This window comes from Strix aluco, chromosome 3 (assembly GCF_031877795.1).
Source record: "Strix aluco isolate bStrAlu1 chromosome 3, bStrAlu1.hap1, whole genome shotgun sequence".
Lineage (NCBI taxonomy): Eukaryota > Metazoa > Chordata > Aves > Strigiformes > Strigidae > Strix > Strix aluco.
The window spans coordinates 72,166,878-72,180,675 of record NC_133933.1 but is presented as its reverse complement, the minus strand read 5'-3'; the positions used below and the strand labels follow the sequence as shown (position 1 = coordinate 72,180,675).

The 13,798-nt window shown below is 38.8% G+C and overlaps 1 protein-coding gene across 7 annotated transcripts in view; it reads right to left on the bottom strand.

Annotated features, from left to right (window-relative positions):
- Positions 1–1,534: 1,534 nt before the first annotated feature.
- PTPRK (protein tyrosine phosphatase receptor type K) overlaps positions 1,535–13,798 on the bottom strand; it is a 418,239-nt gene continuing 405,975 nt past the window's right edge. For all 7 annotated transcript variants that reach the window (XM_074819158.1, XM_074819152.1, XM_074819154.1 and 4 more), the window contains 7 exons: positions 12,925–13,074; positions 12,180–12,353; positions 9,073–9,204; positions 8,716–8,841; positions 6,572–6,735; positions 5,226–5,361; positions 1,535–2,800 (listed from right to left, as the gene is read on the bottom strand). In XM_074819158.1, coding sequence (XP_074675259.1) covers positions 2,747–2,800; positions 5,226–5,361; positions 6,572–6,735; positions 8,716–8,841; positions 9,073–9,204; positions 12,180–12,353; positions 12,925–13,074 — 936 coding nt within the window. In that variant the 3' untranslated portion in view covers positions 1,535–2,746. The remainder of the gene's footprint in view (positions 2,801–5,225; positions 5,362–6,571; positions 6,736–8,715; positions 8,842–9,072; positions 9,205–12,179; positions 12,354–12,924; positions 13,075–13,798) is intronic.

Below are 13,798 nucleotides of genomic sequence, written 5' to 3'. Positions count from 1 at the left end.
TATTGTCTTTTGCCTAAGAAACCCCCCCCAACATACCATTACTGGAGAATATTTCTGATCTGCTTCTCACACATCATATTCTCTCTGCATACTTTTCCCTGGCTTTGTAAGGAAGAACTTCCCACAAGTTTTTCAATCATGAGCTATCACAAAAACTCATTAGGTCACCACAGTCAGCTACAGTTACAGAAATTACATGACTCTCAGAGTATTCGAACAACAAACGCAGAGTTCCCATTTGCAGAATAAGCACCGGCCAGCTGTAATACCTTCTAGGTGAGAAGGATGCTCCCATGGAGGACTCCTGTGCAGGCAGTGTGCTGCAATGCCAGGATTCATATTGGCATTTGCACCAATCATGCTTACCATACAGGGTAAACTGGGCACAAAGATCTTACCAAGGATTATGAAGTACTGATGGGGACGGACCCCACAGCCCCCAACAGACGAGCTCTCCCTGAAAATAACTATTAATTCAGCCTAATGGTAATGCTACATTTTTGATCAGGAAAGAAGAAAAACAACATAAAAATCACTCTGGTCAGTACGGAAAGTGGCTTTTGCATTCCACAACCCTAAGGGCTACTCCTCTGTCAAAAAATTACTCTAGACTTCTAGACTAATCTTCTCATCACCCTTTATGCACAACAGAGGAAGGTTCTTCCAGAGTCCAATTCATTTAGTACCAGACACATGTCTTAACAGGCAGGATGCATCAGTCTGTGGAGATGGTGTGTTGTTTCCACAAAACGTGGTGACCAGACAGATAGCTTTAGATTAAGACATCCAGCACTTTGACTGCCAAAGTTAGCTGAATGCTGTGGCCTCACAGAGAAGTCTGGGAATGTTGCAATTTTGTTGCATGCAGCTTATAAACTCCTTTCCAATGTGGCAAAAGAAAAAAAAAGCAATTTTGAGCATTAAGAACCCAGACCCAGTGAGTGTTTTCAAACCAGATTTGTTTACCTTGCTGTTCACAGGTAGAAACTAACAATGGGTGACTAAAGAAAAAGACTTTTTGTTTAGATCTGGAAGAGGTGGAGCTATGCAATACTGATGGAGGCACTGAAAAAAGTCTGAGAAGTTGAATTTCTCTAAACATTTCTCTGCCATTTATAGTGTTGGATGGGTAATTCCATGTGTCTGAAGTAAAGGAAGGAACTTAGGGCAAACAGATGATATGGAGTCTTCTCAGATACTCCCTAAAACACTGAGGCGGCAAATAATATAATTTCCTTTTGAGATTTTCCTTATCTAAATATATCGGTCTTCCAGACAAGAATGACTCCTTAACAAGGACAATAAGTGAGAGGGTATCAAAATAGGAAAGAATATAAAATAATCTTTAAATAAAAGTTTAATTCACTCTTACTTTACAGATTATTTAAAAGCACCTTATTGTTACTGTCAGTTCTAAAAAAGACCAACAAGAGACTGGAATGATTTTAGCTGGTAAAATATAGGAAGCCTTGTGAACAAATGGATACAAGCTAAGTGAAAAGCACAGTAATATTTTGTACACCACAACTGTAACGAGAATCTGGCATCGGTTTATTCAAATTTTGCTTTCTTGGAAGCAAAGCTTACATGTTCGTAAACATCAAAATAAACATTGCTTAATTTTACAATTTGCTAAACAAATACTTTTTTACCCTGAAGGGCATATGCAGAGCTATCTATTTGTTGGGCAGTTCTCCTGTTGACCTGTGCTTCAATATTTTTTTAAACAATTGGTACCCTTACAATTTTAATGGTGCTTAAAAATTTCTTCCAATATTGTGCAAGTCATAGGCAAGACCATTTTGATGTCTGCCCTTCCTTACATAGTTTTTTGATCAGTACTTAACTAATGCAACTGTGAAAAACTATACATTTTCAGGAAAATGTTTTGATTTTGGTCCTGTAGTTAAAGACCTTCTAAAACTGAGTTGTTTACATGGATTTGAATCACAAGCATGTACACAACAAAACCACTATACCAATGTTTCTTGGTCTATGCATAAAAAGTATGTCTTCTACTTACACTAAAACATACAAAAAATAAACTACAAAAATTGTTTACACTTGATTTCAGCAAAAAAAGCTTTCTTCAAGAAAAATGATTCTTCTTTTTTCAGCCATCAAAAAAGGAATGCAAGTAAACAATAAATACATGTGCTTTCTCCATATAGACATATTTACACTTGAGTCTTTGGCTTATGTTTAAGTTTCTTTATAAAGATCTTTATGTGATCCAGCCATCATTGCACATTAAAACAAAATAAGCCAGGTTTTTTTTTTTTTTACTATATATAATATATATATGCAACACTTGAAACGTATAAAGAATGAACCTCACTATCAATTTCCACTGTTATTGTACTTTAACAATGTATCAAAAGAAAAAAAAAGAAAAATTAATACCATATAGGAAATATTGATACATGCAACAGATGGTCGCTCTACTGTAATTGAGAGACAGCTGCATATACAAACACTGAAAAATCCTAATTTGCGCAAATCTGTTCTGACTCTGGTTTTCATTATAGTATTTATGTGGCACTAAATACTGTATACAAGCATAGAAACAGATTGAGTTCTTTTATTAAGATACACAACTTCATAAGAAAAATACTTTGCATTTAAAATTTAAAATCCCTCCCACCCCCCCCTTCCCCTAAAATCTTTCTTCACAGGATCAAGAACTGTTGTCAAAACAGCTTATTGAGATTCACGTATTTGGTGGACTTTGTCACATCCATTCTGACTAAGAGGATTCCAAGTACTCCAGTGCAACATCGTAGCAGAAGCGATATTGCTCCTTTAAGGGGAAAGAGGAGAAAAAGTTGTTAAATTAAAAGTCTAAAGTATTAGCAAGAATATATACAAACATGAAAAGTCTTTGCTAACTACTGTGCAATTTTAACTTCAAGCCTGACATGCTTGGTTTTCCTTTTTTTTTCCTCCTACTACACAAGTATATTGCCAGCTCTGATTTAAAAACTCACCCTAACCAACAAACTGGAAAAAAAACCTGACTATGAAATGCAATGATTTGCTTCTCTGATTTTTTTCAGCTTCTGAACTGGTTTATCAAACATGAAAAGTTCTCCTATCAGTCAGTATTCTTGCAGTGTAAGGACCTCAACTCTGATATACCATTTATATTTAAGTTAGCTGATAGTGAGCAGTTAACCAGTGCATGCTGCTTGGACAGCCAGGGAATAGCTAGGGAATGCAGAGCTGTGACACAAAGCTGCTCTGGGCCCACAGCCCATTGTATAGTTGTGTCGATGTAACATCCAAGAGATCAGATGCACATTTAAATGAGAAGTTAAAGCTCAAAACTTCATCATGGTTCGTATTTCTCCTTAACAAGGCTGCTGTTCAAAGCTGATACTGGGGGAGAGGGAAGGAGGAAGGAGAGAGAAGAGGGCAAGGAGGAGAAGAAAAAACAAGGAAATTAATTCAATCTCTATTGTCCTTGCGACCTAACAAAACAAATCTGCTTTTGTGATTTATTTTAGTTTGCAAAGGAAGCCAGTGTGATCCATTAGCAGGAAGTGGTGGGGATATCTTAAAGGCTTTATTGCGCTGCTCATTTTTGTTATCTGATCATGTTGCTGAATGTAGGGCACATGACAGTGTTATACATTGGTTTTCCTGGTTTGTTTTCTAACTAACGACTCAACAGCTGCTGCTGTTCAAGAGTTCTGAATAAAAACCCACACAACAGAAACACGTAACTACGGAAATTCAGTAACTGCAGATTAAAGCTACAATAGAATTCAGGACTATTTTGAAATGAAATATAAGTTTACAGACCATTTATCAGAAACACACACAATCTACCTTGGCCTCCCTTTACAGTGACACAAGTAATTTTCCATGTGATCTGACCTGTTTACTTCACAGCAGTGAACCAAAATCCAGGCAGCAATTCAATATGTTGTGTCTCAGACATCTATGGCACAGCAGACTGCAAAGTATTTGCTGCAAAACCAGCAACACCTAGACCAATGTCACTGCTGCTACAGGATGCTCTGTTAACTTTTTAACTATCTTTTTAATTTATGTGGTGGCATGGGATGGAAGTGATGCATAATAATTTAGCAAATCATGCCACAGAAACTACTTGGTACCAAGGAAACACTGACACCTGGAAAAAAGGGCAATATGGGAAGAAGCAGCTACAGCCATTTTGCTCAGTATGCAAGTTCACAAGGTCAGAAGCAATTTTCACTATGCATAAACTGCAAAACATTTTTAATTTCAATTGGCATCCCTGATTTTTATGCTGTAGGCAGCCATCTGGCTGAAAAGTGACACTGGCTGCTGGCAGTGTGAGAGTCAAATGGCAGAAACTCCCAAACACTGTCTAACCTGCTTTCACATTACATTTACCTACAGGAAGGAAAAAAATCCACTCGGGAGAATTTTTTTAAGGACTTTCCACAGTGTTCAGTTTTCACGACTGAAATGATCACACGGATGGATATGCACTCATACTGTATGCATAAAGATGGACCAGAAGAGTGAAGGTTATTTTGAGTTCCAGCAATGTACGTACAAATATTTAGTCTTGTGGTTTTGCTAATTCAAGCTCATATTGTTTATATTAGTTTATTGTTTATTATTTAGGTTAACTGTTGGGCACAATGATCTTAAGGGTCTTTTCCAACCTCAATGATTCTATGATTCTATGTATTAATTTGCAACATACCAGATCCAAGTCTTTGATTTTAAAGTTCTGAGGTATCATTCTGACTACTACAAATCTGTGTAACAAACATTACCATTATTCAATACAGCTTCCAAAGTAGCAGTTGTTATTAAGAAGCAAAACATTCACATCACCAGCTACTTATCTGGACATTACAGCTTATTCCTTACCAAGAAGAAATGCCTTGCTCTGTAAAATTTCAAGACAGTTTGTGTGAGCACAACCCGCTGCAACTTCTCTTCAGATAGAGCAGGTTATTTTGGGAGATTAAAGTGCATTCTGTTAACTCAGAATGTTTACTGTGAAAAGCATGGTGCTACTACAAGAAAAGTAGTGTAAAATGCTTAGCCTGGCCTCTCATGATTTTGACTTGTGTGTACACTCAATAAATGCCCCTTTCTTCTTGTGGCCCAACATAGGTTTGCTCTGTTTTGTGGGCACAGGACTGAGAATGCAGCTTACACAAGAAGAGAACCTCTGGCTCCCTGCCTGTTTGCAGTAACCCTGATGGGCTGGTGCTTACCGGAGTTTCTACCATGTTGGGCTTACTGTTCCGCAAAGTCTTCACGGCATGGAAAACGTCCACCACGTTCTGCCTTTTTACCATCTCAACCACAATGCCAATGGCACAGAACATCCCACTCCGGCCACCACCGTTTCTGTACACAAGGAAAAGAGCTGGTTAAATGTCACTATGGCGTAAGAGAGCAATCAAAATGCATTTCTGTTCTTTCACTCTGTAAGTGATTCGTGAGTCCCACAGGGAGACCAACTTTAGCAATCTCCTTACAGCTTCAGTGGGTTTGGTCTGAGACATTTGCTGTTTCTGATCTTCCTCTCAATTACTTCTTTTGAATTCTGCCCTTACATCCCACCATGCTGCCCAGCTAGGCTGTAGCCTGATTTACATAGGCATTAGAAATAAAAAATTAAGTTCAATGGCAAGTGCAACATCAAAAATCAAGTTCAATGGTAAGTACAACATTTTCCACATAGTTCTGGAAAGAGATTCAGTTAAATTAGCCTATACTATGAGGATTATCTAGCCAGAGTAATGCCAAGACATCACTGATTCAATATCTTGTTGACCTTTGTGGACGCTTCTGAACTATTTTAATCTTCATTTCAAAGAAATTAAGGTTCCACAGATAATGAGGAGGGGTGGGCAGAAAGGGGCCACAACTTAATTCTGAACATTTAAACAGAAGCTTTTTTTTAAAAGTAAGGAGGAATACATAATTCAATTTCTAAGTTTTAAACTTTAAACAAGGTAGGAGAGAGATTGGTCATTCTCTGCTTAGGGAGAAAAAGATGCTGACTATTCAAATCTTCCAAACCAGCTCCCATTTAAATATCAGGCTCAGATAAGCAGCCAGCAGTCATTTACCAACAGTAGTTTTAGGATCATGCATAGTATTATAGAACTTTTCTCTGATTTCATATATCCATAGTTTTCAGTCTAGAACCCTCAAAATATAGACCTCCTGGAAAAAATGCAACACATGATATGCAAGAGATACAAAAAAAACAACTATAAAAGTTAAAAGACTTCTTTACTAAAACCATACAGAAGAAATGGATCTGTACACATTTTGTACCTGAAAAATACGCTATTATGAACAGAAGGATACAACACACAGTATCACCATAGTATCATGTCCAAAATATTAATTCCCATGGTATTTTGACAAATTTGAAAGTTGACCAAAAGCCAACCTACAGTAGCAGTGGCACTTTATTTTAGATAAAAGAAACAAGGACATGTGCAAAAGAATGCAGCCATAAGAATACTGCTTGAACTTAAACTAAGAACAAATTTATAAGCATTTATTTGAAGAGTAGCAATTTGACTTTCTCCCAACTACTCACAGGCAATGGATAATGGTCCGGCCCTCCCCTTCTTCACATTCCTCTTGCCATTTTTCAACCTGGAGAATTAACTTCAAGAAGGATCTCTTGGAAGCTGGTACATCTCTGTGAGAAGCCCATCCCAAATACTGGAATTGCTGCACCATCAGATAGCCCTCTTGTGGCTGAGGGAAACCAAAGAGTTTTAGGTCAATATGGCACCTTTACATCTTGGTTTAGAAAACCAAAATATAAAATTAACATGAAACATAAGTGTTGATATTATGCACAGATCCCAACATGTATATACTTTGCATGGTAGGGTCTCTATTAATTTGTATCACCTGAGCTCAAGGAAGATCTCAAAAAAGGAAACAAGGGAACTACATTGAAGACAACATCACAGTTTATCAATCCACAATTTATCAATCACTAATATAACCTATCCTGACTTCTAATTGGACAAATTCCCTAGATTCTGTGTGCCAAGGGTTTTTTTTTATCCTTAACATCAATAATCAATTAAAAACATCACTAGTAAAGTCTTAAGATCTACAGAAATGAAGAGATATACCTTTGGCTCCTGTGCATGAACTGACCTCATTATAAATAAGTAATATTGGTGCACAAATATGACTATTTTCCTTGATGTCTTCCCTTTTTGCCAGACTATAATAACCATGAGAGCCTTGCTGCCATTCTCTGAGCCTTCCACGTACTAGATGCTACACAGGGAGAGCTTTGAATAGAATTAGACTGTCAAAAGAAAGGCCTCAATAATTGCAAGAATAAATAGTCTATTCAGTTTCTTGGAGCTGAAGAAGATGAAAAGGAGTAGGAATGCAGATCTTAAAAAAAGGAAGAACAGAGCAGAGAGATATTTAGAAGCAAGATGTAAAGGTGGAAAGGCATGGGAGGCAAAGAGAAGTAGAGGAGAAGAAAATCAAAACATTGTAAAAAAGAAGAAATGGAAAAAGTGAAAATAAGAAATGAACCAAAAAAAAAAAAAAAGCGGAAGTCTCAAAATACAACAAAAAAAGCACTATGGTGTAATATTTGCCAGTGTGCCTACACCTTAGCTTCCTGTAGTTTCCAAACAAGGTATGAAGAGCTGAAAATGTTTTTCTTAGCTCTGAATATAAGCAAAATAAAAGTTTGGAGAAAATACTGGCCACATGAAAACTGATCCCTGCACTTGAAAAATGAAAATGTGACCAAAATAAAAGGAAAAAAAAAATCTTTGTATACACAGTAATCAATTCTCCCCACAGCTATTCTTCAACATTAATGAAAGTTAAACGTATACTCCAAATAGCAATTGCTGGAGTGTAAATTCAGTATTGGATGAAAGAATCAAAGTAGTAGTGGTAAGTAAAATAGGGATTGCTGGTTAACTGTACATGTAACGGTGGCACAAGCATCTGTAATTCTTTATGTGTAGGCAACATAAATAAGTGATTTACAGAGGTGAGCTGAAGGAGGAGACACTGCATGGCAAACAGAGTTTGAGAAGATGCTGTGATAGTGCAAAACAGTATGGGACAGCAAAAAGACAAGATGCTGCAAGGTGTGAAAGAGTCAACAAGAATGAAAGACTGGCACTGCTACTGAAGTTGAGAAAAAGATGATAAATGTAGGTCAAGGCACAGTGGTGTAGAAGCCTTCAGAGGCAGAGGAGCTTTCAGAGTTTTTTCACACCCCGCTTTGCAGGGTGCAACAATCCTCCTTTTATGTTGTGGTTTTTGCATCTTAGTCTGAGAAGGTGCTGGTTGCATAACCAGCTTCAGCACTCCTGTTCCTGATTCACCACGGAGAAACGTCTTACAGAAGCTATGAATTAAATACCTGTCACTGCATGTTCATCACAGGGATATTTCTTTCACTGTACATTGAGCAAACAGAATACTTCTCATACATCTTCTATTCATCAGGGAGAATGCCACAGGACAACAGTCATTCACCTTACTGCTCTCTCTGCTTAGTGTGTAGCTATAGAAAAGTACTAGAAATTAGTATTAGATACTGATGCTTGACTGCCTCTTTTCTAGGTAATGTCTTAAGAACATTAGTATTTTACTATTATTCAAAATTAAAAAACCACAAGAGCCTAGAAAGCATTAAAAATTATGTATTTTTCCATTACATATTGTAACGATAATGCTTACTCTTGTTAGATTGCATATCCTGAAAATTCGGTTTATGACGTCGCAGTCCATTGAACACGACATGCATTCCACTTGGATGGGACCGTACCGCAGTATCCCTTCCTCAGGCCAGTATTGTGGGCAGCCCTGCACCAGACCAGAACAGGCATAATTAGATGTTAAGTTACAACTTGAGCGTTGCCTTATGCCACTGCAGACATCTCACCTAACCTTTGCTGAGCAACTAGTGTTAACCAGTTGCTGTAAAGCAGAGAATAACTGTAAAGTCACTGCACTGCTCTACATTTTGATCATGTAGTGGATCCAGAGTGATTAAAGCATGCAACCGTACATGGAAAACTTGAGCCCCAAACTAACCTGTGCTAAGTCGACTTCATTTAACATCACAAGAGAAGTACAGCCGTAGTCATACACTAATCTCCAGAAATCTTTCACAGTGTTTGGTAATGGATGTTGTGTGACAATAAAAGCTGCTGGCTGCCTGTAGCTCTGTAAAGGCAAACGATTTTATTAGCACTGGTACAGGAAGTACTTAATAACTTCCACTCAAAAACTGCAACAGAAAAAAACATATAAATAGAACAAAGCTGCGACATCATTTACACCAGATTTCACCAAAGCTGGTGTTAAAAATAATTATTGTCTCCAGTAAGAACAAAGAGGTTACTCTGCTCAGGTCTGCCTTCTGCTTTGTTACAGGACAAGTCCTATTTCAGTTCAGATATGCATTTGGCACTGAAGATACTCTTCAGGGCTCTGCTGAGCTGAGGCTTGGGTAACTCCGCTCCAGGCACTGCGTCCAGGAGACTGAGCAGAAAACCTCCCTGTGTTGCAGAGAGGGCTGCAGGTATCTCAGAAGGTCACCCCATCCTCAGCAGGTTACACATGATCTCTGTGATTGAACTGGGGACAATCCCAAATTCTGTTTCAGTGCCACAGCCACAGGGTCACCCATGGAACTGACCTTCAGGATTACTGGGGCCCATTTCCAGCAGAAAGCAGAAGTTACAGCAGATTCCATTTTCTGTATGCTGTGTCATACACAACTGCAAATAGGGATTTCCAGCCTTGCACAGGTTAGCTGAGATGCAACTAATAGCAGAGGGGCTAATTCTCTCCAGCACACATATTATGAGCAGTGAGCAGAAGAGGAGAGATCAGGAGTTTTTTGGCAGACAATTTGCAACTATGCATGGAAGAGTTCTGCAGTGAAGGAATACAGATATGAACTGGCAAGGAAGCACCAACAGGTTAATCTGAGAAACAGAGTAAGATGGTGAATATTCTTGTAGGTGGATGGGATTGTGAGTCACCACTTTGAAGATGAAGTGCTGGGACTCCTGTATGCAGCACACTTATCCCCATGTTTAACACCCATGCTGGTACCAAAAGCAGATTGGCTGTTGTTTTACTGAATTAAGGTAGAGCAAATTAACCTAGGAGAAAGACCTGGTAGGGTAGCTAAACCACTTCTGGTATGGAAGTTTGCTTGTTTGAAGATTAGTATGAGGGATCTTCATGTGCAGTATATTGACATACCCTCAAAGAGCATAGTGTGAGGCCCAGAAGGAAAAAAAACCATTCTTTTCACCCTTCTACTTGCTATAAATTGTGAAGATAACAAATTAATGTCTTTAGCATCAGTACCTGTTTGACAACAGAATCGGGAAGCTGTCTTTTTTTTATCTGTTTACTATCCTTTTCTAATGTAGGAGGCATATTGGGGTAGTAGTGGCTTCTGTCCTGCTTCCTAGATCTGCCCAGAGAGCAAAGAGGAACAGCCGATATCAATTCTTCCCTTGTATTTTTAAGAAATAAAACATGTACTAGCTGTGTTTTCCTAGTTCTCTTCCCCATCATTTCTGGTCTTTCCCGAGATGAGAGAGTGTACTGAGTCTGAGATGATCAGGTTTTCCAAAAGAACAGGCAGGAGATCTGCTGTCACACTGGGAAGCAGAAACCTTCTTGTGGGAACACAGGGACAAGTACATTGTGGAAAGGGGAAAGTTTCCATTTCTGTTTTGCTCTTGAAAGTCCCATTCCTTGCCCAGCAGTGGGGCCCCTCTCTGCATAAATCAGTCTTAAAAAAAAACAGAAGAGAAAGGTCAAGACAAAGCTTTCATTGCCCAAGGTTTTAACCCTGTACTTACAGCTTTGTTATATGCCTTCATTGTAATATATTACTTTTTTTCTCCTGCCTTTTTCCTTTCATTACTACCATTCCTGTCTTTCCTTACTTGCCTCTGATTGCTCATCTATTAATACATTGCTTGGTTCCTGTCCCTGTCTGTCACACAGTTACAAACTCAGAGTCCCCCTGCCATCCAGCCGTTCAGCCTGCGTTGTCTTCCTCTCTCCCCAAACCACACTTCTCTGTGCAGCTGTGTTGGTTGGTCCACAGCACATCAATTTTATCCAGGTGCTTAATGTAATTTTAACTGCAATTCTAAACAATTTTGGTTGCTACCAAAATTCTGCTCACTGCTCTAATTCATCCATTCAGCCCCAGTGATTCCCTAATAGATTGGTCTCACACATGCTACTCCTCTATTTTTCTGGCAAAATAGCCAATTGTGAGATTAGGGACTGCATTTTGCTAGCAGTTCAAATGTTTCCTTCACTAGCTCAGGCAGAACTTTGGGATGAATATATCCTTCAGTTCTGATGATTTCTGCTGCTATTAACCATTTTATTCCAGCATCTCTTCTTGACACTGCAGTTTCTGACAGCACTGAATTTTTGCAGAAGGGGAGATGCTCCTGGAAATCGGGCCACTTAACTATTTACTGCTAAGGTGGCTTTAGGGGCCTAACATTGGAAATGCTAATGGCAGACATAGGCAGGTATCTGACAGTGCATGTGATGAACTGCTTTATCGATCAGACAACTATAAGCAGGTTCACTTCCATTTTTCCTATTAATTCACTTTTTCCCCTGACAATACTTCTGTCACTCAAACTTCAACTTTATAAAGAGCTGCAACTCAAAATATGAACAACAAAACCCCCAACACTATACCCAAACATGCTAAAGAAACAATTTTTTTTAGTTCTTCCCCTGTCTCTCCTGCCTCAGTATACATAGCCTTTTTTATAAAATAGTGATAGTAACCTCATGCTCAGGCAGGCAATATTTACTTCCGAACAAACAGCAGATTTTTGAGATCCTGTTGAGATTTGAGATTTGGAGGGCTGGAGACTAGAACTCTACATAATGCTATCAAAAAGGGGAGATTTCCAGTGGGTCCCACAAAGATGCAAAAGACTAAAGATAACAAACCTTCTGAACAAGCAACACAAGCTGGTGGGGTTTCTCACCCATTCCCCCGACTCTTCTTCGTTAGGACTGTTTTACTGGGCACTACAGTAAGAAAGAATTACCCTTTCTTAAACCAGCAAGTGCTCTCTCTCATATTACACAGCTTTTCATGGCACACTACGCAGACAAAGAAGGTAGTCTCTTACATCCATAAGAGCAGCATTGATGTAGTTGCTGCTCTCCCCATCAATAGTAATTAAGAAAGGCAGACATCTGTCAGGTGGCAGCATATCCATGAAGCGGTTCTTGTCGTGGTTCCTTGGCAAGCAGGCTATGCTGCAGTCCTCCGCTTGCAGGCGAGGGGTCACAGAATTCAGGGTCTAAGGGAGAGAGGACGCTCGCTTTAGCATGCTGAACTAACAGACAATGAACTCGAGATTCCCCAAGTTTTAATTTAAAATATTGCAATATGGGAAAACGTGAGCCACTACCAAAAAGACATTAGCAAATAAGAGCTCCTATCTGTCTGATGGACATGCTGGGGCTTTTCAAGGGGGGTTAGGCTGCAGGTGTAAAAGGTGCTCTGTGTACCACTGAACAGATTCTGCATGACACCATCCTCTCTGAAAGGAATAAAACAAAGAGGATCCTTTGGAGCCCTAAAGAGCTATGATTTAGCTGTGCAAATGCAAGCCAAAACTCCTTGTGGTTCCCAGTCAGTGCTCTTTATTCCTGACAGATATTTACTGCAGTTTTATTCAAAAGAGGATATTCCATATTTAAAACAACTTTGCAAAGCACATAAACACAGGTGCTTTATTTTGTGGACTAAAAGTAAGGGACCCAATGCTATAGACGTGATTTGAAAAACCCTTCCCTTCAAATAAGTTAAAGGTATCTAGAGGCAAAAAAATTGATGTCACATGAAGAGTTAGCAGGAACTGTGAATACCTGAAACTCATCTTTGAGATGTGAAGAGTTTGTCTGAGAGTCTATTCTAATCATATCAAAATAAGCAGCTTTGAATTCGCAGACAGGAATGGCAGTTTCTCCACACAGGCAAGCTTCTAGAATGGCATCATGAATAAAGATGTACTGCTCCTACCAAATTAGGCAAAGAAACAAAAATTATAGCCATTTAAAACCAACAGATCTTTCCTTCTTCTAGGATCAACAGATCTCGTGCACACTGTAAAACTCATTCAAGGTAGTGTCCATCAACCCATTAAATAACACTTTAATACAAACACAGTCTTGTCCTAATTGGGATGCCCTTAACAAGGATGTCTTTTTCAGAACCAATTTAAATTCAGTAAAACTTAACAGAACAGGCATAGCAATTTATAGAACGGGAGGTTTTCAGTTTTCTTGTGGTGTTTGTTTCTACATACATGCCAGTGACTTGTTGGCTTTAGTAATTTGGATTTTTTAAAAACAGCTTTCAGTCTTATAGTACTAGCAGAAAGTGCAAATTACTTCAAGCACTACTAGTGTGATTAGCAATTATTTGGCATGCTGCATTGTCCTTATGTGTGTGCAAGCTAGTACACCAATTGTCTGATAGCCGGCTCTAGGTCAGTAATAAATTCAAGTGTGTCCCAACAGAAACAGCATTTCTTCCCGCTTTTCCTTCTGACTTGCTTTGAGATATCCTGAGTCCTAGACAACTGTGATACTATTTCAATCAGGTCTCCTGTCAATTTGTACACAACACCTATAATATTTACTCATCGTGAGAGTAACAGATGTAAATTATGTCTATACAGCGAAGTGTGAGAACTTTCCAGCCTCATCTAGCTACTGTGGATACCAATGAGGTTATTAA